At 40.9% G+C, this 27,328-nt stretch overlaps 1 protein-coding gene across 3 annotated transcripts in view; it reads right to left on the bottom strand.

Moving 5' to 3' along the window:
* The window catches only part of Trpc4 (transient receptor potential cation channel subfamily C member 4), a 162,869-nt gene that overhangs the window by 96,397 nt on the left and 39,144 nt on the right, over window positions 1–27,328 (bottom strand). For all 3 annotated transcript variants that reach the window (XM_051157135.1, XM_051157137.1, XM_051157136.1), the window contains exons 2-3: window positions 26,275–26,679; window positions 323–841 (exon numbers count right to left, since the gene is read on the bottom strand). In XM_051157135.1, the coding sequence (XP_051013092.1) occupies window positions 323–841; window positions 26,275–26,652 (897 nt within the window). In that variant the 5' untranslated portion in view covers window positions 26,653–26,679. The remainder of the gene's footprint in view (window positions 1–322; window positions 842–26,274; window positions 26,680–27,328) is intronic.

Genomic DNA, 27,328 nt, shown 5'->3' with positions numbered 1-27,328 from the left:
TTAGAGTCTAGACTGACAAGAGTCATAAATGGTAAAGTCAAAATTCTTTGCCTGGCCTGGGGAATCCAAAATTTGTTAGCTTTCCATTTACTACAAGTGAGTGTACGTGCTTTAACACGAATGCCAAAAGCAACTTCCAATTATTGAATCACTTATCACTGTCCTTTAGTGTGGAGATAATTATGAATCTGGCCAACACTAAATGCCACCTACTTACAAGAGAATAAAAGTGCTGTTAAGTGTAACACTAATTCTAAGTAGCACTTGGTTTGTCAGCAGTGAGATTCTATCTCACTGATGGATTGCGTCTGCCAGCACTCACCTCTTTTTGACGGTACTTAATGGCTAATTTTAGCCTCGCAAGATCATTTCCACTCTGTTCTTCGATCAAACTATTGTCATCACGATAATTAAGAATGATTTCCAGCTCTCGAGAACTCCGTGTCTGATCTAGGAGGTCTTTAGCAAATTGCTTGCACTGTCTAGACAGCTCCTCATACTCCGACTTGAATTCGTTCTCCACTTTGCTTAGTTCCTGCAGCTCCCAGCTTAACTGGAAGGCTGTGAGAAAAGGGTCTTCGCTTGACAGGGCGATGAGCGAGGGACTGGCCAATGCCTTGTATATGTTGAGCCTGGACCGTGAGTGCCTGAGGCTGTCCACATCCGAGCTGGAGACACACTCCACACAGTTACAGCGGACCTCGTGCGGTCTCGGCACCGAGACACCTTTCTGGACCAAAAGTTTGATGATCTCATAATTATTTGTATGTGCGGCCAAGATGATGGGTGTAATGTCTGGCGTGAATTCGGAGAACTGCTTATCGAGAAGAATGGGAGGCACCTGGGGAAAGAACAAAGCAGAGGTGTGGGTGCACGCCCATTGCTTGCAGCTTCTGAATTTCAAACAGCACAGGGCAGCTGTGTGGAGCAAGGATCATAAATCATTTGTCATGTTTCCTTGCAAAACAGAGCCCCCCAAAATGACATATTTTAAAAAATTATCTCTAATAAAACATCCTCCTTGCAAAATAAATTACGACTTTTCCCCCCTGAAATCCATACCTGGAGGCAAACACTCAGGCGGAGTGTGACTGTTTGCCTAAGTTTTACTGTAAAGATGGTGATTTTTCTAATGGAGTCATTGTAACATTATCCAAGCCTGGAGTTACCTGCACACACACGGAGGCTCTATTCCCTCATAGGCCAACTGCTGTTCTTAGGAGTCATTCGTGCACTTTATGGTGAAGCCATTTGGCTCTGATATGAGACACATAGATTTTTTTTTTTTAATCTATAATATGATACGGTACCCAAATTTAGCTGGGCACAGTGGCAAACACCTGTAATCGCAGCTCTCCGGGAGGCAGAGGCAGGTGGATCTCTGTGAGTTCAAGGCCAGCCTGGTCTACAAAGAATCTAGGACAACCCAGGCTACAGACAGAAACCCTGTCCCCCCTAAAACAAAAACAATCAATCATCAAACAAACAAACAAAAAGATTATATATTTCATACACTAATAATGAAACAATTTCAGGAGTGAAATTTATCATAAAGTGACAGCTATCCAACCTAAGAGTCTTCGTCTTTTTATATTCAGAATTTTTTGAAAATATTATACTGACAGAAAAATAAATGTGCCCACAGCCTTATTTTGTATACTACAGATGTTAAAAATAGTATCCATATTCCTTTTGGCTTGTTTTGTTTATTTTCAAGACAGGATCTCATTGTGTAGCTCTGGCTATTCTGGAACTCACTCTGTAAAACAGGCTGGCCTGAACTCACAGAGATCTGCCTCCAGAGTGCGGGGGTGAGAGACATGTGCCATGATGCCCATCTATGTCCATACTCTAATATGGGCATTTTTCTTGGTTTGGCATATAACATGAGAGCAGGGTTCTAACTCTGTTTCATGTAGAATAGTTTTCCTCATAACATGAAGTTTTCATGAACTCAAGAATCTTCTGCACACTGTAGCAGACACTACACAGAACAGAAGCTTCATAAAAAGAGGCACTTATGCCAATTTGCTTAGTCAAAACTGGTTGGGTTCTGCAGTTTCATTTTGTTCTCAATTATAACCTTTTAATGTAATATACTAACTTATTTTTTAATATTTAGATTATAAGCACTTTTCATCCCTCGTGCATGCAGATTTGACTTTCTAATTCAAATCAACTTCAAGTTTGTTTTAAAATCCAATGAATAGATGCCATTTATAATTCGAAAATTCATACACACACCCAATTATACAAAGACATATTTATATAGGAGTTCTTTAGACAAAAACAGGTGGCAGTGATATGAATCAATTAATGAGCAAGTGAATGGATGGATGGATGGATGGATGGATCACTCAGATTACACTATTATCTGATCAAATTCAATCATTATCATTTTAGGGCTAACCTACTGCTCCAAAGGATTAAGCAGTGTACAGATTGCCAGCATACAGCAACACAGCTCTGGTCTCCACATAAGGTGAAGGACTTACCAGCATGCTCACAGTTAGTCCATGGAGCGAAGATGACTGGGTGGGTGTATGTGGGTAGTGGCAACTTTATTTGTAGTAGCAGTTTGATCCGACCTATGATGAAACCTTGGTCTAGGAATAGTCATAAGAGGCAGCTGAAAGTGAACCGAGCACTTTCGCATGCTTACTGCTCTAAATGTGGAGATCTTTAACACCGGTGTGGCATGACCTCACGAAATCTTAGGCTGCTTGTGGAGCCTAGCCACATTCAATGGGGTTAAACAGAACCCATGAAACTGGGAGATGCAGGTGCTTGGGGCAGGAGTAAATGGAAGGGAGGGAGTGGATGTGGATTTCATCAAAACACATGTAGGAAAGTCCTCACCAACAAGAAGTGCCTGAGTCTCACTGGATTGCAAGCAGAAGACTCAACGGAAGGTTTTTATTGCAACACACTGATCAAAGAGGTGCCATTTAAAGGAGAAACTGAAAAATTGGAGTTTCAGAAAAGTAAAGTACCATATTTAATTTTTGTAACAATGCAGCTATTGTAACTGAGAGAGAGAAAATGTTCTAGCCCTATGATAACTACAGACTATTAGGTGGAAAAAGCAGATCATAACACACTCAGCACACATGAGCAACGGTGCAGACACCAAGCAAGGGTGAGACACACGTGCCAGTTTTCTTCATAAGAGAAAATATCTGGCAAATGCCTCATGGAAGTAATAGAAACTTAAAGAGCAAACAAAAGTTCAATGAAGCATAAGCAGCAAGGACGGTTCCTGCTCCAGGACATGACTGGTCTAGCGAGGGCTGACCAGACCTCACATGTGATGTAAAACAATGCTTCCGGCTTTGATACTCCCACTAAAATCCAAGGCATAAAAAACTATGCATTTAAGTCACCAGCGTTGTGGAATAAGTGAGAAAAGAAGGGACATTTTGAGTATTCTCACTACAAGGGAATCACAAATGAGCCAGGTGCGGGGCCTGCCCACTGTGGTGACTGAATCTTTGTTGTGCGGGGTGTACCACTCCCTATACCCGAACCATGATACATGTCAAAACTGCATATTAAGAAGGAAACGAGCCAAGTCTGCCTTTGACGGCTCACATGGCCCTGTGCTCAGTGAAGTGACCCGATCCTGTATTAGACACATTCACAAGGTCCCATGCCAATGTTCAGATAGCAAAAGTTAGGGCACATCTCTAAATTAGCAACATGTAAAACAGAACATATTATGCAGAGAGTTCTTTTAAATGGAAATTACAAGTGACAAAATATTTAACCGTGATAAATGAGTTAAAGAAAATTAAAAACCTAGTAGAAAAAAGTAAGATGGTATTATCTGGAATAAGATCCAAGTATGGGGGAAATCTATTGGCATTAGATGGTGACTAACAGAGAGAGCAACAACTGGCCACTGAGCAGACACAGCAGGATGCTTTGCCTTCAATGGGACATATTCATCCAAGCACCCCGCCCCCCAAACAAGGTTCAGAGATTATCGAGGAAGAAGAGGCAGAAAGACTGAAGAGCCAAGACACTGTATGACTACACGGAGCAGTATCAGCGGCTGCACACATGAACAAGAAGCGGCTGTGACATCATGCACACGGCACGCACATGCCCCACACAGGTCCAAGCCGAGCCAAATCTCAGTATGGAGAGAAGTGGGAGCCAAGCCCCACCCTAGCTAAGGAGCTGTTAGCAGTTGTTTAGTGCTGAGAGAGGGGGAGAGTTAGTTCTCGCTAGGGGTCCACCTCAGGGAAGAGGACCACAGTCCAGTGGAAGGCCGCGTATATAAGAGCGCCTGGGCAGCACACATTGATCCTGATAAGTTTTAAGGCACACCATTGTATGGGTGGCAAAGGGGGCACAGGGAGAATTGGGAGAGGTGCTTAAATACAACCAAAACACATTGTACCAAAATCTAAAAAAAAAAAAAAAGAAAAGAAAAAAGAAAAATTAATGAGTTTAAACAACAGAACTAAGGAAACTATAAACACTCCTTAGTCTATAAAATATGGAGAAAATAATAAAACCAGCATTAGGTCAAGTTCCACAAAAACATATTTATTTCATACCGTTTTGTTGGAATCTTTTCTATTAGACGTCGATGAAATGCTAAACGTTAGTTAATATGGAGGAATTAACTAAAAATTACTAAAAGCTGTGGTACAGACTATGCTTCATGGACATAATGAGAATATGATTCCCACGGACAGCTATTTTGCCACAATGATCCCTGAGGATTACATAAAATACCTTTCTGTGTGAATAGCAGAGTTTGTAGTCCTGTGGATAAGCAGATCATTTATTAAATGACACTTAAGCAATTTTCCACCCAAACAAAATTAGTCCTCTAACTCAGTTTATAACAGTAAATTTGATATGAAGTAAATATTTAAATATTAAAACCAAAAAGCAACATAATTTTAGAAAAAAAATAAATAGTTATATGGTCCTGGGGTTAAGGAGAACTCTCTCAGCAAAAATGTAAACATGGAATTGAAACCTGAACATTTTATTATTCAGTCCTTGCATGCAATGTTGAAAAAAATACCAAATATTAACAACGGTAAAGGACACGTGCAACAAAGGAAACACACTGAATGTCCCCATTACTCAGAGCATCAGTGAAGCCAAAAGAAAGTTCTGTGGCAGGGAAGAGACATGTGGATGCTTCTACATATCTTCCTCCCAGGAGAAAGTCAAAGCATCAAAACTCGAAATGCCAGCATCTTTCTCATGGACAGTTACACAAAGGGAAATTAAAACAAGAGCCAAATGTACTGTGCTCCTACCATATTGCCAACTTTGAAGCACTGTGAGGGCACGTTTCATTGCTGACAGAATGTGAGTGTCTGCAGCCTTGTAGGAGAGGACCTGCTGTTTTTGTGAGTTCTGGGGACCCACACGTTTCACTCCCCAGAACACCTCACCCCAGCAGCCATGGTGATCACACTTCACACTTCTCCACACAATGACCTTCCTTCACTCCCAGGTTCTACACCCAGATTCAACAAAGCACACATCAAAAGTTCTTTTAAAGATGTCTTTACTAAGGACAGAGAAAGGTTAAGAGCACTTACTGCTCTTGCAGAGGACTGGGGTTTAACTCCCAGCATCCACGTGGTGGCTTATAACCATTTGTAGCCCCAGTTCCAAGGGATCTGACACCCTTTTCTAGCCCATGTGTGCCCTGGACGCACATGTACACAGACATGTACAGGCAAAATATTTATGCACATAAGAAGTAATAGATAAATAAAATATTTTGTGAAAAGCATCTGCATTGAATATGTATAAAACTTTTTTTTTGTTCTTCTCTTGCCTGGACATAAAAATTCTAATTGTGGATCATTTATGTTGTATCAGGTATTATAAATAGTCCAGAATTAATTTGAAGGATCATGTGTGGAGTTAGTACGCAGATGATGCACCGTTTTATATAAAGAACTAAAACACTCCAGCGGTTGCACGTGCTAGGAGAATCCAATCTCCCATGGATATCAAAAGGAGGCTGTGTCACTGTTTTCCATGATAGAAATTTGGTGACACATGCACGTTTTACAAGAGATATAAACATTTGAGAGAAACACAGCTTCTCCTCATCAAACATTACAACATCAGATATTTGAGGAGGAGGAGGAGGAGGAGGAGGAGGAGGAGGAGGAAGAAGAAGAAAAAGAAGAAGAAGAAGAAGAAGAAGAAGAAGAAGAAGAAGAGAAGAAGACGAGAAGAAGAAAGAAGAGAAGAAGAAGAAGAAGAAAAGAAAGAAGAAGAAGAAGAAGAAGAAGAAGAAGAAGAAGAAGAAGAAGAAGAAGAAGAAGAAGAAATAATACTGTGTGCATTGCTCTAGGGATGTCCTAACATCTCATTTTTTAATACTGTAGAATTTTAATCCAGCTACTTATGGAAAGGCTCCCTTCTTCAGATTCATTAAGCATTGTTGAACATCTATGCAGACTTGTCTTGCCCCATTGTACCACAATGCCTCATTTGGTGAGCCAAGACCCACTCATCGGGGGGAACCTGGCATGTCAGCACTTTGGGGGGGGGGCATCACACTTCAGTGGCTAGGTCACTGCAACCTCAAATCCCATCATAGTTCCCTTGTTGATTTTTCCTTCTCCTTCTTCTTCACCTAAATGTATCAATCGCCCAGAACACAGTCCAAACATTCTCACTGCTATGACAACCACCCTGTGGACAGGCGGAAGGAGAGGTATTATTAATTATCTGTGAGAGGAGACAAACAAGCATTTAAGAAACTGGAGAGAGTAGAAGTGCACACTATGTGCAACTTCATTTTCCTTGTCTCCTTAAAGGCTCTTATAAAGTTCTGTAGACCTCCCAAGTAAGTGCTGCACTAGACTTGAACATTAATGACAATATCCACGTGCATTTTCACCTTTGCAAATAATTTCAACTATTAATCATGAATATATTTGTTTTAAATTATATTAAGCACATGGTTTTATGGTAGGCCTACAAAATGTCCTGCTTCAAATTTAAAATACTGACAAAAAGAGAAAAGCCAATGACAAGGGGCACGTGTGAAATACAACACTGAGAGCTTTGGTGACAAATTTTAGAGATAGCAATGCTTGCATGAAAGGGAATAGGTTATGGACAATTATATCTCAGTCAGGTGACAACATCATCTCAATGTGCCTGGAGTATGGTGATAATGACAGGAGTAGCAACCAACACATACCACGCTCTATGGCCTGTGTCTCACCTTGGTCAATAGTCAGGTATTTATTTTTAGATAAATGTTCTATTTTATACAAATGAGAATGGCAAGTCTTAGTGAAATTAAGTACCTTGTCCATGATCACACAAAAACCCATGTTGACCGACTCTAGACTCTAAACTCTTCAACATAGGATACATTTCTGTCCTAAAATGTCTTTTTTATTATGTGGGCTCAAAAGTGCAGGTATTTCTGGAGGCCAAAAGAGGGCGCTGGTCCACCACAGCTTGAGTTACAAGTAATTGTGAACTGCTAGGCATGGGTGCTAGGAACCAAACTCCAATCCTTTGAAAATGCAGCAAGTGCTCTTAACCTAGGAGCCATCTCTCCAATGCTGAAAACTATGCATCTTCTGGGTAAGGCATCTGGGATAGCTTGAGAATTGCTCAGGTACCAAGATAAGAGAATACACATTAAATCCTGCCTCAACCAGTTTTCTTTTTTTTTTTTTTTCCTGAACGAAAATGACAAAACCAGTCAATACCTTGTTATTTCTGCTCTCTCATTTTCCAATGTACACATTTATTTCAGATCTTTCTCATTATAGATTAAGATTTAGAGAAACATACATCGAAGACTTCTCAAAGTTTATTCCCACAGGGTTGTGGTAAAGAAGAAAGGTGAAAACCTGTTCATCGTTATAAATCACTAAACAGAGGGAGGAATGCATGACAACCCTGGGACTGTTTGGAGAAAGAGCAGAGAGCTGTCTTGTTCAGTTGCTCCAGATTCATTTGCGTCTCCTCACATAAACACCATCCCAATTATAGTACTTGATTCATCTGCAAGGTAGAGCAGCCATTTCCTGGCGGGCAGCTTTGTGAGTACATATGTCAAGGTTCAGAAGTTTTTCTGTCACTAGAATTTTAAGCTGTCTCCCTAGAATGTGAAGATCTCTGTTGTGAACTGCTGTGCATATGCCCCAGTTGGTGTTCACTGACTAGTCTCAGTATATATAGGTGCTGTAAGTTACAGGGAAGGAGAATCTATTAAAATGACCTTTAAAAGGTGTTAACTGGCTGAGTTTAAGTGTAATTTCCCAGGAATTATCAATTATACACTAACTCTGGCCCATTATTTGAATTTCCATTTATCTTGGCCCTGTTTTGCCATCTATCCCTCCTTTTTTTTTTTTTTTTTTTTTTTTTTTTTTTTTATTCTTTGTTCCTTGAGCATCCACAACTGTTTTTCTTGGGATGGTAGTGCATGGGTGTAGAAATTGCTCCATTAATTGCAGTTTTTACAATGCTATTGAAGGACACTGCCTGTTCATCTTCAGTTTTCTCATCAGCAAAAACAAACAAAACAAAAGCAGCTGCATATGGTCTTGACTTAAGATTCTCTTAAGGGCTAAGGTCAAAGTTACACATGAAAGCATTCTGTATATGATACTTCACAAAGCATAATCTGTTATGATTAGTGTAATTGGTGCCTCCACCTTTACTGTCATCTCTATGGTAGCCCTCTCTTAGTCTCCCCAGGTGACACGTGTCCACCCGACTCTTGAGCTCTGTTACTGCGGAGACTCAATGAATCCAGTGTCCTCACTGTTCCCTACACAGTGCTCGCTGCTCTGCTTGCAGTAACTGTGGTTGGTAAATGCAAAAGTCTATCTTTCCAGACATTCAATAACTGCTTGGTGCCGCTGGAGCTCCTGCCACTCATTCTGTCAACTTCCAGGAATAGAGCGATGTGCCCAGTAGATGACGTCTTTCTCTTCATCCAGAGAAGTAATAAAGACACAAACCGGAGTATACAAGATGATGGGTATATTAAAAACATTGGAGCTGTAGAATTCACAAGGAAAGCCACAGTGGAGTAGGAAGAAAGCTAGCATGGAACAGAGATTAGATTACAGCTCTCTATAGACAAAGGGAAACAAGACTGGAACACGGAAGAATGAGAGGGGCGGGTGAAGCTTGTGACTGAGGGCGGAGTACTCTTGGAAGAAAAGACTACGGGCACGAAGACAACAATACGGGGCACGCCTGGAGCTTTGGGCAATCGAGTAGCAGGACAGTGTGTGATGGAAGAGTGTAGATGGCAATATTAATAAAAGTAGGAGGCGATCACCTACAACTTGACCCATTCTCAGCACTGTGGCTGTTACTCTATCGTGAAGTGAAAAGGTATTGGGATATTATGAGCAGAGGGACAACGTGGCACGGCCACCTAAAGCAGAACCAGTCTGGCTTTTGCACTGAGAATAAACTAATGGGATGGAGGCTACACTAAGGAGGAAGATGGCAGGCATCAATGGAAGACAGAAATTACAGTGGAGAACATAGTGGGTGGGGAAATACTGGGTAGGTTATAAAATGGAAGCCATTGGGATTTGTTAATAAAATATTATAGATAGAAGATGAAATATCACACAGAGAGGCCAAGGGTGACTGGACACTCAGACCGGAGCAGAACAAGAGGCCACTTCTTGAGAACATCCTCAGAGAAGAGGTTTGGAGACATAAGAGAGATCAAGATATAGTCTTTTCGTGTTAAACTTAGAAACGTGGACCTCCGTATTTGACAGTTATCAATGTACAAGCAGTATTTAAAGCCATGAGACTGAATGTCATTTTACAAGCAAGAGTAAGTGCAGGCAGAAAATAGTAGCTAGAGATTTGAACTCCCTGACATTTCAAAATTTAGATTGTGAGACGCTGAGCAAGGAGCTGTAAAGGGTATTGAGAACAGAGACAGTGAAGCAGACAATTGCACAGTGCGGGATGCAGGATGCTGAGGGCAGTGCAGTGAAATGAGGCTGTGGGCTTCCCTTCGCAGTCAATTCTACTAGTGCAAGAAAACAATAAGGGGCATTGCTCCAGGAAGTAGGAGGCATGCCTCGCGGTCTTGCTGCATGTCCTGAAGACAAGTGGGAGGCACCTGTACTCACTCAAAATGCACCAGCATGCCTTTAGAATGAAACTAGTCCAGTCAGCTGCATGCCTTTTTTCAAGTCCCCTCTGGATTCCTGGTTACAAGACAGAGGAGGTGGTTGGGAGAGTATATTACAAAAGGAGTGTGTCAGTCAAGCATCCGTTACTGCAGCAAATACTTGTGACAATCAGCTTAAAAAGACAAAGGGTTGGCCTGGGCTCAGTTTTAGAGAACTCAGTGCATGGCAGATTTCCTAGATGCTTGGGCCTGCGGGACACACTATGGTGATCACAGAGTCTCATCAGCCTCATGGTGTACTACGCATGACATAGCACCTTTCGCTGGCCCCGTCTATTAAAAGTCCCATCCTTCCCATTGTTGGCATGAAAGGGTGACTACATAACTAGAGCAAGGAATGAGGGAGAGCCTGTGTGCAGATGGGAAGCAGCAATGAGGGACCACGGAATCTGTGATGCCACAAGCAAGCGGAATCAGAGAAGGCTGGAGTGTGAAGTCTAGAATAAAGGAGCAGGGGTGAAATTGTGAGCCTACCGGTAATTTTGTTGATAATCAACTCCAGCTCTGTGTAGGAACATGGCGGTGTGGTGGAGTTCAAGATAGTATTTGCCAAGCAAAGCAGGTTAAGGGAAGCCAGAGTTCGAGTGTCCGTGTATGCAAGCAAAAGATTTGGACAAACTATTTCTAAAGAGTATAACAGTAAATCTGAGGCAGAAATCTTAAAGCACACAAAAAGTATGCAAAAAATCCAATCCCCCAAAGAAACTATAACTAGAACATAGACTTAGGAAAAAATGAACTAAGTGACCTGGGAGAAATGGTAAAGAACATAGGTGATGAGTGACAGATGCCTGGCAGAGAGACTCAGACTTCAGATGAGCCACAGCCATCAAAAAACAATATGAAAAAAAAAGTTTAATAAAAAAAAAATATAGCATCCAAGAACTCCAGATCCACACAGGCTGGAGGAAAGTGCTGTGATAAACACTAAATTAAATAAAGTCAGGGCAGGGAATTACCTGACTAATAGGAAGAACCAGATGTTTAAGCACAACAGGCATCCAGAAACTGACACGTGACCTGAGAATCACTTCATGAAACACAGGAGAAACTTGTGTGGCATCATAGGAGGACAAAAAACAAAAACAAAAACCCACTATTCATAGCTTCAAGTGCGGGGGGGGGGGGGTTGATGAAATAGCTCAGTTGTCCTCAGGACCCACAGTAAAGTAATAATAATAATAATAAAGGCATGGTGACACACACTTGTAATACCCGTAGTGGGGACATGGGGAGAAGTACATCCCTGGAATTCATTGACCTATCCTAATGGTAGAAAACCATGCCAATCAAAGATCTTGACTCAGAAAACAAAGAGGAAGGTAACTGAGGAATGGCATCCAAGGGTGAACTTTTGCTTCTACACATACGGATATACTGTGCATGGGTACCCACATAATGTACCAACATAAACATATACCTAAAAACAAACACCATGCATACAAATACACACACACATGGGCACACACACACCACAAAGGCTATAGGGGGAAATATCAACTCACTAACATAGGCAGAAATATCAATATAAGGTCAGATCTCTGGTTGACAGGCTGAAATTCAAGCCCAGAAAGTAAATAACTGCCAACTAATATGGGTATATCCAACAAATCTATCTTTTTTAAGCTGACAGAGAAGTTCAAGGGAAGCACACAGCCACAAAACAGCATGCAGGAAAGACTTAAATGAACTTAATATACAGAGAATAATGAACGAGTAAAATCACAAGAGCTCGGGCAAGAAAAATCTAGAACAAATGAAAGCAAAAAAGTAATCCATCAGCTCTAACAAGCCAAGTCTGAGACTAACAGTTAAAAAAAAGTCAAGAATAATAGTCTAACCTCCCCTTCATCAACAAGAATTGATAAGCATGTGTCAGTAATAAACTTAAGTGTAAGTGCCTCAACCTACTGATGGAAAGACCCAGAATGTCTGACTGGATTAGAAAACTGTATCCCATCATATGTTGTCTCTAAGAAAAGTACCCACTGGTAAAGATATCCATAGATTGAAACTCAAAAGATGGATGCCAGTCTTTGAGATGGACAGAACCAAACTCAATCCACTCTAGCTATTCTGATAGTTGGTACTGTAGATATAAAACCAGAATTATTCTCAATATATAGCAAAGGTAAGTATGTATTAGTAAAAGGGACAGTTCATCAAGAAGATAGAACAATTATGAAAACAATAATAAACATAATATTTCAAATACATCCCCATACAACAAGAATGTGTGATTTTAGTGCCCTCTTTAGTGATTTTAGTTCTCCTCTTCAATAGACCATCTTAAACTAAAAAATAAACTAATAATTGTCAGAGCTACATAACACTATAGACCAAATGAACTCAACAGTTATCTGTAGAATATAACATTCAACAGAAACAAGATAGTCTTCTCTGCAACCCACAGAAAATCTAGGGGGGCAGGAAGAGGTATCTTCCTAAACAAATATGACCTATCGCCATTAAATCAAGAACACATTAATAACATAAACAGTGAGAAACACTAAACAGTGATAAAAAAGTTTCCCAAAACAGAATGACTCTAGATCAGATAGATTCAATATTGCATTGTTGAAACATTTAAAGAAGACAACAATGTTCCTCAAACTGTCCCATAAAACAAGAAAGAACGTGAAGAACTTTACCAAGCTCATTCTACAAGCTGACATTACCCTGAGATAAAAAAATGGAAATAGCCAAACAAAGAAATCTATAACGTGAGTTTCCTTAATGAATACAGGTATAAATTTTCACAATTCTTCAAAATTTAATACACACATTGATAAGTTCACATACCATTACCACTTGGTTTCATTCCATGAATATGAGGTTGGCCCAATATACACAAATCAACAAGTCTAATAATTCAGGACAAAAAAAATATAGTTAATGACAGAAATCAATGATCCTTTTTATCAGTGCAGAAAAGATACTCAGCAAAATTTAATGCCCCTATATGACAAAAATGCTAAAGAAATTGGGAATAAAAAAATATCTAAATACAATAAAGGCTATAAATGGCAAAATTTTGACCAATTATTATTCTAAACTCTTAAAACCTAAAAGCATTTACTCTAGACCTGGTATGAGAGATGGGTAATAACTATCTATATATTCAGTGTAGTGTTTAGACTCTTAGCTAAAGCAATAAGAGAATAAAATAAAGTGAACTAAAAAGAAGAAAGGAGAAAGTCAGTTTCTTATTTGTAGATGACATGATTCTATACATTAAAGAAGCTAAGTAGTCTACCAGGACACTCTCAGACCCAATTAACCCTTCAGTAAAGTGAGAGGATACAAGATCAACTTAGAAAATTAGTAGCTTTGCTATGTGTGAATAATAAACTTACATAATGAAACCAAATAAATGGAAACTTCCATTCATAGTAAGAAAAAAACTAGGACTAGGCTAACTATGGATACGTAAGACAGAGAAAAGATAAACAAGAGACTAGAATATGTGAAGAATTACCAAAGTCATGGAATGGCAGACTGAATATTGTGAAAATGGCTATGTTTTGCTAATCTACAGACTAATATAATCAACATCAAAATCCCAATTCTACCCCCACAGAACTAGAATAAACAATTACAAAGTTTATATGAAACCAGGAGAGACCCCCAGATAGCTGAAGCAACACTTGTGTAAGTGAAATGCTGGGGCTATCTCAATACTTGATAAGAAATTGTGTCACAACCCATGGCAACTGTATAATACAGCGCAAAACATAGACAGAGCTCAAGTGATGAGCATGAAGGACACAGAAACTGAACTGTATGGTTGGATTTATTTAATTTTTGACAAACCTGTCAAAAAACATACACTGGACATACAACAGCCTTCTTAATAAATGGTTCTGAGGTCAAAGCTAAGGGGAAAAGCTCAAGATACTGGCCCACAGGAGGATTTCTGACACACACTCCAACAGCACAGGGGAGAATCCTACCCCAAGAACTGACCAATGAGAGCACAAGAAATTTAAAAGCCTTCTTTTCAGCAAAAGAGACAATCATGACAGGGGAAAGAGCACACAGAACTGGAAAAAAAATCTTTACCAACTACATATCAGACAAGAGATGCACAGCTAGAATATACTGTAAAAGTTAAGCAGCAAAAATCAAATAGACCAATCAATTATTCCACAAATGACCATATGTAGGCAGTTCTCAAACACAAGAAATATAAATGGTCAATAAAAACCTCAAGAGGTGTTCAACACATTTAGCTGTAGGGTAAACTGAAACTAAGACTGCTTTGAGATCCAATCTCATCAAGGAAAAAAAGGATTAAAAAAATGAGATAAAGGCGTTAAAAATAACGAACACTAATTAACTGCTGGTAGGCATGTAAAAAATATGGAGCAAGTAAGGAATTTCTGTGTGGAAGTTCATAAAATGACTGGAGAGAGTTCTCCCGTATACTATTCTTGGTTTTATACCAGAAGGCCTCAAGTCAACACACTACAAAAATATCTGCATACATACACTGGTTACTTTTCTATTCAAACCAGGAAATGGAACCAGATTGAATGCCCATTGATAAATGAATGAAGAAAGAAAATGTGTTACATTCACACAATAGACTTGCAGCCACAAAGAACAGTAAAATAAAGACATTTCTGGAACATGGAAGCAACCGGAACCATTGTTTACTATAAAATACTCAAATATTACATGGTATCTTTCAACATGTTGAACCCAATTCAAAATTATAAACTTGTGTACAAAAGAATTAATGCATAGATAAAGTAATGCTTGCCTTTCATATTTCCCTTACCAAGTATAACTAATTTGCTTTTTTTCCCCAAAAAAACATTCATTTCTGATGTAAAAGGTGTGTCTTTCCTATGTTGGAGTGTTTTCTGATGAAAAGTGTGTAGTTAGCCAATGTGTTTTGATGCTTGCCACTCAGTGCTAAACAGAAATCACTTTGGTCACTTTTGTCATATGCCTGGTAAATTTCCTTTTCCAAATATTTTCCATCTTATGATTTTATTCCAAATACACAGAGCCGTTCACCTCATGGTGCCCTGGAAGCAATGAGAGTAAATGATAAAGTGGTAGGGCAAATCTGTAGTGACGTAACTTCCTTCCAACTGACCCAGCACCCTAACTACCCCAGCTGTCAACACAACCAGGAGCTGAGGACCAAGCCTCCTAGACATGGGCCCTGGGACAATGCTTATGATCCAAACCACAGCCTCGCTCAGAACATTTAATCCCCTTTCGTGTTCTCTCTCCACCTATAACTATTTCCATCCCTGTTGGTCAGCTGTGGCAGAGGTTAAAAGGGAAACCCTGAAAATTGGGAAACCTTTGCAAACTGATAAAGCACACGGCATTAGCCCTTAGGATCTGTTCCAAACTCACTAAGCCACCTACAGTTTTAGGGAAAGTATTTTCCCTCCTGCTGTTTTTATTATGAAGGTGTATGTGAGTATGGGAAAGTGACAACAGTGGTTCGTATTGTTTTTTAATCAAAACACTTGATGTGTACAGAAACAAGACAAGGCCAAACAGAGGGCAGGGCACTTTAAGTCCTTCTCAGATGGAGTTAAAAATGCAAATGTGGGGAGAGCTCTCTGTTGACCTTAGGATAACCTCCTTCAGCAAGATGGCAGTGCCTGTCCCTGCAGAGAGTTGCAGAGTCAAGAATTAGCTCAGAACAAACTCCTGGCAGAGTCCCGCCTTCCACCAGAGCGTTGATGTATACTTGGCCTGACATTCATCTCCCACACTCCCTGCTAATGTGCCGTTCTCACCTCCCCCTTCCCAGCATTTCTCAGTGTGCCAGCAGCATCTCTTTTATTACTGCCAATCTCTTCCTGCAGCTACCCAGGAGGAAAGCAGGCCAGTTCTGCACATCCAGTGAGCTTGGCATTACTAAGAGAGACCAGGAGCCTCTTGCTGAATGGATTTCAGGATACTTCTGCAGAGCTGCGGGCTCCAGAACCCAGGCTGTGGGCATGCTCTCGATTGCTGAGGCAGTTTATAAGATGGCCAAAGAAGGAGCTTATAAAGCCCGTGAAAACAATCAGACCTGCAGTGGCCTCTGTTGGAGGCAGATATTTAGCCCCTTAGCCTCAAGATGTCTGCCCTACCTCCTGACTGACCTCCAACCCAGAGTTTCTTCCTCTTAGTACCCATGTATCTGTGTTTGTTCCTAGTTTGTTCAGTTCTGTTATTTAATAGATGTGCCTTACTACTTAATACAAATGCCTTAAATAAGTATTCCATGAAGTTTCTAAGGCTCCCGTAAGAGCCAGTAAAAATGAACTTTTAATTCAATGCTGCCATTAAGGAAGCTGGAAAGGGGATCAGCTCAGTTCTGTTGGCCATCTGTGTCAGTAGATTTAGCTAACCACAGTGGATGCAAAACCGTTGCAAAAAATTAAAAATGATCTCTGAACTAACATAGGTTTTTTTCTTGGTTTCTCTCAGGCAATACAAGAATATATAAGAATTTATAAGGATTTACAAAATTACAGGAAGTATTGTGTTGGTTTTCTGTTACTGTCACACTTGCCTGACACACAAACCTGTGAAGAAATACCTTTCCTTGGGCTTGTAAGTGGGACAAGCCAGTGGCTGCACTCATCTGAATGGAGCTGAGATGGCACATTGTGACGTCACGCAAGGAGTGTGCATGTGCAATGGAGTTAGCCATTCTCCTCACATAGAGCCAAGGAAAGCGTGCAAAAGGAGGGGCATGCACTCAGGAACCTGAAGCCCTTTCACTCAGCTCCAGCTCTCATGTTTCCCACCACATCCTGAGAGCTCTACAGGCAGAGAACTGCACCTTTAACACACAGGGCATTGGGACGTTACAGCAGGCATTGTGACTCCCTGCATACAGTCCCCCACGCAAGTACAGACCTTTGCCTACAAGGAATTTCAGTACCCCCGCGACACAATGTCTGAAAGAATCCTGGCATGAACCCCCATTTAGATAACTGTAGCTAACAACTCATGTTGACTCAGTCAAGTTAACCTCTCTTTATCAAACGGCAGAAACAAAACTTTCCACAAAGCTTGCTCAGAGGTTTTTCATAAGGTAACAATCTCAAATGGTCACAAACATGTTCTAGATGCTGTGGGGCTCCAGTATTATCTTAAAATGTGTTATGAGCTCAAGAGATGGCACAGCAGTTAGGAGCAATTCTTGCTTTTGCAGAGAATCTGGGTTCAATTCCCAGCACCGATGTGGTGGCTCATAACCATCCAGAACTCCAATTCTAGGGGAATGTGACCCCCTTCTGGCCTTTGCAAACACCAAGGATACCTGTGCATACATGCAGGCAAAACATTCACACGCAGAAAACAAAACTCAGAAGCTAAAAGCCTAAACATAATCATTTCTGTTTCATTCCCTTATTCTTGATGTTATTATGCACAAATATGGTTGTACTAGTGTTGCCTACTGATAAAACTTAATTGCCATCTCAAACAAATCTATGTGCATCCCCTCAGAGATTCCAGAAGCCAAGAAGAAATGTGTAACTAGGTTACACATGAGACACAGTGAGAAGAGATTACACAGCAACTTTTCTCAGCCTCCAATACCCACCTACTCCCTGAGTGAGAGTTTGAGCCTGATGCTCTTGCATGCTCAACTCTTGTGTCTGGGAGTATTTGTCCAGTGCTTCTAATAAATGATACAAACAATACTGATGTGTAATGTGCGTATCTAGACCTTACTTGGTGCAGAAAATGAATCCACAAAAGACAAACGGTGACAACGAAAACAAGGACACTTCACGCAAGCTTAGAAAAGCGAGTCTAATTCTAATTCCCCCTCTGCTTGTGGTTCTAATATTAAAGCAGTGATGTTCATTTTGCCCATAAAGAGGGAAGGGCAACAATACAAGTTGGAAGGACGAGTTCAAGTCAGTGGCTGCTCATTCTGACTGTAGTATATAGACTTTTCTCATTCCTACTTCTGCTTCTGCCAAATGTATTCAATTACATCCAATGGCTTGTCGTTGGAGTTATAATTAGTGAAGAAATTCAATCAGTAAACTCTCACAGAAATATGTTTGTAGATTTAATGATGATTTCTAGAATGTATTTCAATGTGTGTGTCTGCATACATGTTTGCCAATGTACATGAAGATGCCTAGGGCTGCTAGAGGGCACATGAGCTGGAGGTACAGGTAGTTATCAGCCAGCAGGTAAGGCTGCTTGGAATGGAACCCGCGTCCTGTTAGGACTGGCAAGTTCTCTTAATCACTGAGCTATCTTTCCAGTCCTAATCACAACACTTTCAATGGTTGGAGAACTTTAATAATAAATGACCTCCCCAAAGCTTTTCATCAGAGGCCATGTTTGAAAGACTATGCTCTGAGGACCACTTAGCACCTTTGATGAACATTTCAATTAAATTAAGTATAGTAAGTCTGAGGTGCTTTGAGTCATGAGAGTATAGTAAGTTGTAAATGACACGAAGTGAAGGGGCATCCACTGTCTGTGTTCTCTTAGAACCCTGTGCACACTCACGTTCCAATCTCTACAATGCTTTGCTCAGTAGTCGTGCCAACCTCTTCTTTGTTGTGAGAAAAGTGAAGGCTCAAATAACTCTGTGATTTTCCTGACACTGAAGCCAGGAGTTATATGCAGGCCTTTCTCTTCTAAGCTCTTGGGACATGTTATCACGCCCTCCACCCCAATAGTGACTCAGTTTCTCTTTCCAGCCTCAGTTTCTGTGCCAAGAAGCAGATGCTATTTCTCTAAGAGATCTACTAGGAAAGAGAAGCGTCTACACACTTGAAGACTTTCCCTTGTTGGAGCCTGTGTTTGCTTTTCATCTGATGTTTTTTTAAAAGGAGTCAAATCCTTTACTCTTGGCCTCCTGACGTATCTGATGCATTTTGCTTTAATGTGAGCTATGTTGCGATATGCCCACGGGATGGAGCAAGGAAGCACATTCCCAAGGGATTATGTGCAACCACTGGCCTTCACATGAACAAGGAGGTTGCCTGCATAGGAGAAAGAACAGCTAATGAGCTGAAGCTACCATATCATATCAACAGTGTTGCAAAAGGCCACACTTTTAACATGATTTCATCTAGAACAACTTAGTTCTTTCAAGATTGCCATTCTCCAGCTGACTAAATAATCTAAGCTCTGTGTTGCAACAGCTTTCAAATTCCCTGCTGTGGAATAATAAAACACCATTTATTTCTCAGATCTTCAAAGCACTTGTTAATATTGACTACATTGCATTATAAAACAAAAAATAATCCAATTTGGAGAAAATTATTAGCTAGTTAACTCTCGAGGCAGATTAAGAAAATATTGTACAGCACTTTTATTGATCACTTTACACCAGAGTTTAAATAAAGCAGAATTGTTCGCTGATGTTGCTACATCTTAAAGTGGAATAAATACTTGGAAGAGATGAGAAATAGCACTTTTTGTGTATTTTAGGTACAGGGTCTCACTCTATAGCCCAGGCTAGCCCACAGTGATCCTCCTGCTTTGGCATCCCAAATCCAATGATTACCTCGGTATTCCACTACAATGCCTGTCTTGAGAAATAACATCTGTGTCCCTCATTATTTGTTTTTCTTGTGTTCTTTCATTCTCTTGCCTGCTGTGAATTCTGATGGTAGTTGATTATGGGTTCCTGGCTCTTTGTGCTCATTTACTTTAACTGATAGCAGGCAGATTGACACTGTGTGCATACTGATGATATCCCAGACTTGACCTAAGGCAGAGTTTCTTGAGTACAAATGGGAGAAGCTGCCATTAGGCCATGCATGAAGGATGGTCACAGAGTTTTCATTATACCAATGAATCTATGCTCTAACTAAACTTCTAGATTGACTATATCTTACTTTCCATATAAATTTAGTAATCCCTGCATAAAAGTCCTAAGTGTGGATAGAAGACAAATGGCTTTAGCTAAAGCCTAGTGAAGAAAGCCCTATACACTCTACAGAGTGTCTGACCCTTGAAACTGAAAGAAGATGGAGGCAACATAAAATATTTTATCTGTATGAGAACAGGTCTGTGTCCAGCTCTCTGTGTTTACTAAGCACCCACAGCTAGTGAGAAGGGTTAGCTATTTCCAGTTACTGGTATTTTTGCTAGGACATATTTTTGAATTAACATGCTAATGCTGTAATTCCATTTCACAGTCTTTGATTTTTCTGATTTCACAATAGTTAATGTTCCTAAAGCCACAGAATTGTATTAGAGAGACCTTTGAGACTATAAACTCATCCCTATATCCTCTGGCATGGAAAGAGAGAAGCAAACAGAATTAAGTTCTTCGGTGCTCACCCTGAACTGGTTTCCTATTCGCAAATATGAGCAGAGAAGTCACATGGCCTTGGGGGAATAAGCTGATGATGCTTACCTCAGCTTGTGGGACACACTGGGTTATTGTATTGGACTATAAGTATCTGCAGGAAGGGCAGGTGTAATGGCATGGCATAGTTATGGCATGGCATTATCATATTGGTCTCACACGTAAATGTATAGAAATGACTGAAAACTGTAAGCACCACTGGACTTTGAAAAGCTGGTGGGGTTCAGATTAGCGGTCACAGAACCACAGCCCAGGGCAATGCAGAAATCTCAAGTCAGAAGTGGAGAAGCAAGCGGGCCAGAGCCAGCCTTCTACCAGTCCACTCTTGTACGTTCCTAGCACTTCACAGCTTCTGGTGACTATTATTCAGACACCATGGCTATGGCAAAGAGTATATAGACAAAGGGCCACAATTAGCTTTTATTGAGCAGCCAGACTAAAAATGGCATTCTAATACTTAGGACAAACATGCATAGGACCAGAGCATCTTTCTACTATGTCTAGTCTGTACCCTACATTAGGACAATTAACAATTGAAATGTCTCCTATTCAAATTGGTGCTGTGGCTAGAGACAAGGCAAACTGGTTGAATAGTTGTTCCCAAGGGCCCAGAAGTTTCAAGACTGATTATTCTGGCTTTGCCAGCTGAGAAATGTCACTCAAAATGTATTGTCCTTTCATTCCCTCATCTATTAAGAGGAGATACAGCAGGGCATGGTGGTGCACACCTTTAATCCCAACACTCAGGGAGGCGGAGGGTAGGTGAATCTCTGTGAGTTTGACGCCAGCTTGATCTACAAAGAGAGTTCAAGGACAGCCAAAGCTACACAGAGAAACCCTGTCTCAAAAAACAAACGAACAAAAACAACAAGAACAACAAAAACAGGACATAACAAGAGTGCCTACCTTCATAAGAGTTAACAGCAGCAAAATTCTTAATTTAGCTACCGGCAAAGCAGAGGCCACCACCTTAGCTAACATCATCATCGACATCATCATCGACATCATCATCACTGTGACTATGTCAAGGCTGGTAGGTGACTTTGTGTTACAAATGCTTCAACTGGGCCAAATCCCAGGCACTCTCTGAACCCCCTTCCCTTTTCTTTTTTTTGAGGTAAAGGACTGGATTAGGTGGTTTCATGATCTGTCCTGCCTATAGAGTCCCTTAATGGTTTGTAGTTTTAGAATCAATGTATCCTCAACTGAAATACTCCAGGATCTCACTGTTGAACTAGTTAATGACATCATTCTAGCAGGATTTCATGAGGTTCATTGGAACCTTCTAAAAGCAGGGTTTGCAGCATAGAGTCTAACATCTGCCACAGACAGGTACGTGTGTTCTATCAACTTCAGCGCCCCCTCAGCCACACTTTCTCTACTGTTGAGTCCAGAGCAATATCACCCTCTCTGGGAACTTGCTTATTTCTGTATAACTTTCAGGGTGTCCTTTCAAAGTTGCTGTTGTCAGGTGCCACAAATGGGGACCAGCAGCTCATCAGGCGCATCTGGTGATTCCGAGGGTGCTAAAGGCACAGAACCACTGGTGCACATGAAGAGTGGGAAAGTCCATTCTCCCTCCAGATAAACATTTACCGGGGCAAATGCAATTGTAACTGATCTGGCCTCTAAAAGACATCTAGGAAAAAAGTCAGCTGGAAACACCTTAAAGTAACGAATCAACTGACTAAACTGAGGCTGAGAAATCATCCTTGGCTACTGTCTCTAGGGAAGCGAGCACTATGAGGGCTACAGAAAAGTTCAGAAAAACAACATAACAGATGACACTGGGGTAATGATGCTAGCAAGAGAGCCGTCCCAGTGGGAATTGTAAATTTTCACTGTATGCCACCTTCACTCAGGTGTCAAGAACCATGGGTTATCTGTACTCTCACTACCGCCAAAAAAATCAAATAAATAAATAAATAAATAAATAATAAAAATTAATTGTTGTTCACTTCATTATTATCTAAATATTTTTAAAACCTTGACATGCCAAACTCTGATTTATAAAGGGCTACATTAAATACATAAGAAGTTATGTGATTGTTTTCTACTTAACTAGGAAACCTAAACCTTTGCATTAAAAGCTACACTGAGAAAAGTCACTTGATATGTTAAAAACCCACAAAGATTTCAATGAAGATTAAGGGTAAGACATAAAAAGCGACACTAGGAGCTACAGAAATGCGGGTGTTCTGTTTACTTTGCTGTCCTTATTTTCATTTATCTACACATCCAGTCCTCATTTAGACCTACATTTCTAATTAACTCCGATATACTAATAAGCATTAAAAACTAAATATATCCAGTCTGCTCCCTTAGGCCTTTTCTCATGGTGTCTATGTTAGCCAATGCTCTTATAATTTCCCAAGGTATTCAACCACCATCCTTATATTTCCCCTTTCCACGTCTCCTGCCCCCCACAGCCTCTACCCTGTAATAGAATGCGTTTATGAGATCCACTTATTTTAACTTCATAAAGATTACACGGTGTTTTCCTTTTATCTTTTCTATTGTGACCACCTCTAGTCTTAATTCCACGGGAGATATTTTTCCCTTTCTTTCTTCATAACTAGACCTTAACGCTCTTGAGAATAGGAATGTGGCCTCTCTTTAGGCTGCAATGGAAGGCCTAACAGGCTAAGCCAGCAGAAATTACTCCCTGGTGAGCACACCAATTCATCAGAAGTGTCCAGCGCTCATGACTGGAGTACGCCACCAAACACTGCATCTTTTCCAGACGGAAAAAAAAATGTGGTGTGTGACAGATTTATAAAATAACAATATATCTACAATGCACAGCACATTTCAGAATCTTAGTAATTTACTAATAGTCAGGTTTTAATGGTTTTTATATTAGAACCTTGGCCTTGGCCTTATCTTGAAGTTACATTTATCAGACCTAGGAGAGTATTACTGTTTTCACACTATAATTTCCTCCAGTGGCCTCAGTATCATTGTTGATGTGTCTAAGAATATCTGGGGATGAATAAGCACTTATACATCTATAATTGCATGGATTATCCCAATACAGAAAATTATTTCAACATTTGCAACCATTACCTAAAAACTTAACACTTTATCTGAGAAAAAGAAAAAGGCCCAGTTAAAAATATAATTATTTCCAATATCACATGACGTATGAAAACTGGCGTCCTAGTTGGTGTTGCCTATATCTAAAAGACGTGCCACCTAGTGCAATAACACAGACACGGCCAAACACTGATGCTGTTTAACGCAGCTCTCACTGCACCCTTTATGGACTTTTATGGACTAAACTTTGTACATTCATGCTGCCAAAGCCTCATTTCCATTGGGCAGTGTACCAGGAACTCTAAGGTAGACTGAGAGTGTTCTTCAAAAACTATCAAGTTCAAACCAAAAGGGACAGTTTTCCTTCATTGTCCTTCACCGAAGTGAAATTCTAAAATGCACAAATAGAAAAGGGATTCTTGGCCAGCAGCCTCATGCGAGAGACATCTTCCAGAAGCACACGGCCTGGGGAGCTTCAGAGTCTTGGCAGACCACAAACCTTTACTACTTTCTATTAATAATCAGGGCCCAAGTGCCTGTAAGGAGCCAGGACCTACTTGTGAAATGAGGACTTAGCTCAGGAGCTGAACATTTTCCAACAAACACTCTCATAATAGGAGGTACCGTCTCGAGACACCAGCTTTCTCCCGTTGGCACAAATGTCACTGTCTAAAGAGACACTGAAGAACCCGCTAGAAAGCAAAACTGCTAAGTTCTTTGAGTAACACATAAAAACCACACTCAATGCTGACTTTGTTCTATAGACTTCTGGGCATCTCTCATAATAGAAGGTACCGTCTTAAGACACCAGCTTTCTCCCATTGGCACAAATGTCACTGTCTAAAAAGACACTGAAGAACCTACTAGAAAGCAAAACTGATGAGTTCTTTCAATAACACATGAAAAACACATTCAATGCTGACTTTGTTCTATAGACTTCTGGGCATCTATGAGGGTCTACATGGAAGACTTGACACCTGACCTATGGCTGCCTAGCAAAGTTACAAGGAGGTATGCAGTATAGCACGTTGCTAGTAAAACATGTAGGAGCTTTAGGGCTAATATTACAGACACAAATGTAAAGCCTAAAGGTGACCTAGGGTAGCGGCTTGGGTTTCCCTTGAAGCTCCTATACTGAAGGAAGCCTTGGCTCCAGGGTGTCGGTATTCAAAGGCAGAGCTTTCAGAAAATGATTGAGGCATTCTCCACAGGAATGCCTTATTTTAGTAGTGGATGGCTGGATTCTTGGGCTACAGGGAACTGACAGAGATTCTTACAGGTAGGGCCCAATGGAGAAAAGATATTGTGAAAGCCATGCCCTTGGAGGGCAGTCCTTTCTCTTTGCTCCTTGGCCCCTGTGAGGATGTGAGGAGTTTTCTGTCATATCTTCTCCACCATGCTGCTCTGTCTCAGCATGGGCCCTGTGATGACAAAGCTGAACGACCCGAGACTGTAACCTCTGCACCATGAGAGCCTACCTTTGCTCCCCTAAGCTGGTTACTCTTCAAGGCTGAGTCATAGTGATGTAACTTTAACACGAAGAGGGCAGAACCTCAGCTTACACCCACTAAACCCACTAAACGACTTTCTCCATCTGGGTGACTGACGCCCGTTAGTGGTGCAACACTGGGATCTGACAGTAAGTGTGTCTGTAGGCGTTACTAGAACTTTATGCCCCAATCTCGGTTGGCTCAAGTTTCCAAGGGTCAATGTAAACTTGATAAGCCGAGGAGTAGGCTTTGCTTAGAGTGTTAGTTTATTACTAATGCTTGGTTCAGGGAAGAGGAAGGAGTGAATGGGGGATGGGATTTGAGAGTGAATCATGAGACACACGGCATCTCAGACCCAGAAAAGATGCTCAGCCAGAGTTTTCAAGCTACTAACTGAGTATCGTGATAAACGTCCTTCCGAGACGCAAAGGCAATATAGTAGGCAGAGCACAGTTTGGCTATTTGACTCCTCAGTGGTCATGACTTTGAAACACAGAAAACTGTGTGTTGTCAAATAGGGTCGAAGTTGCTAGACTTGAAATAGACACATTTTATGTGATTTCCCCTTTGAAGGATAGGTTTTTGGAACCATGGTACCATCTGCAATGGCTCTGCAATCAACCCATCATTAGCCTTGATACGAGGGAGTGAAGGCGTCCAGGGTTAGGAAATGATCAAAGAGGTCACTCCAACACAGGTGAGGACAGTGCCGATGCAAAAGATTAAGACAGGTGAAAACATTCCTTGTTTGGTCCACCTACAGTTTCTTCATTTCTATGGCGGTAAACACACAGGGAGAAAGCGAAACACACTGAACTGTACTTACACTTTTCTTAGCGATGAAGCATCGCCACACTTCTGCCATTGATAAAGACATTGTAACCCTCCTACAGGAGGAGTTGGCCTTCTTGCTAGCAATCATTCCTGTTTCTTTTAAGGATGAGTTTACAAGAAGCCTTGAGAGTGCGTTAACGGACAGTATCGAAATTAGATGGTGGCATTCACTTTTGCAGGAACCCACAACATGCAAGTGAAATAGATAAACAATCCAACACATTACAGTTTGAAATTCGGAATATTGAAAATGAAACGAAAAAGCAAAGTAAACACACACACATACACACACACACACACACACACACACACACACACACACACACACACACACAGTGTTTACAAATCTAAAGAAACTTCCTATAGGCAAAATAAGCCAAAGACAACGCTTTCACACGCACCTGCTTCTCTCCGCTTGGCTTTTTGTGGTTCAGCAATAGCTCCACAGCTCCAACCACCTCTTTTCGGATAGCATGAAGCAGCGCGTCACCTACATAGACGTTGAAACTCAGCAACAGCTCAATAAGCTCCAGGTTCTCGTTTTCAATGGCAATGAGAAGAGCAGTCCTTCCAAGGGGATCGATGCAGTTAATGTTGATTTTAAAATAAATCTCGGCTTCCTCAAGGGACTTCTTGACACTTGCATAGTCTCCCTTTTCCACAGCGTTCAAGTAGGCTTTCTCTGATGGTGAGAGTTCAGATTCTGCTCTGACAATCCTCAGCGGGATGCGATCTCTGTAGGGGGCGTTGACATTTCTTTTGTAATAGAACTGAGCCATGCTTCAGGCCATGCTAGTCCATCGTCTCTGGAAGCACACGCAGAAAGCAAAGTGTGAGCATCCACATGCCTTTTAAACCAGACATCACACATGCTATCAACTGCACAATCACTATGGACTACAATAATGTCTCTATTGAGTGAAAGATGCTTTTCCATCTTTCACTTCACAGAAGTTAAATTTTCTCTTTAAAATATTTAACTGTTTGTATGTATGTCTGTGTTTATCTGTGAGGGTTTATGTGCATCACACACACACACACACACACACACACACACACACACACACACGTACTCAGAGGTCAGAAGAAGGCATTGGCTTCTGTGGAACTGGAGTTAGAAACTGTGCTGAGCTGCCATTTAGGTGCTAGGAACTGAACTCGGGCTCTCTGCAAGAGCACTCAACGCTCTTAACCACTGAGCCATCTATCTCTCGGGCCCAACAATATCTAATCAAATAGCAGGAAGTTATCTCAACATTTTAAAGTCACATTTAGGGCCCAGGGGTCCCGCTCAAACTAAGGCACCAGCCAAGGACAATACAGGCGGTAAACTTTAAACCCCTACCCAGATCTAGCCAATGGTCAGAACAGTCTCCACACTTGAGTGGAGAATGGGATATGACTTTCTCACGTTCTATGGTGCCTCACATTTGACCATGTCCCCTGGGGGAAACC

Source organism: Acomys russatus, chromosome 15, assembly GCF_903995435.1.
Source record: "Acomys russatus chromosome 15, mAcoRus1.1, whole genome shotgun sequence".
Classification (NCBI taxonomy): Eukaryota; Metazoa; Chordata; class Mammalia; order Rodentia; family Muridae; genus Acomys; species Acomys russatus.
The sequence above is the reverse complement of the archived record's forward strand: the minus strand, read 5'-3'. Positions and strand labels throughout refer to the sequence as shown.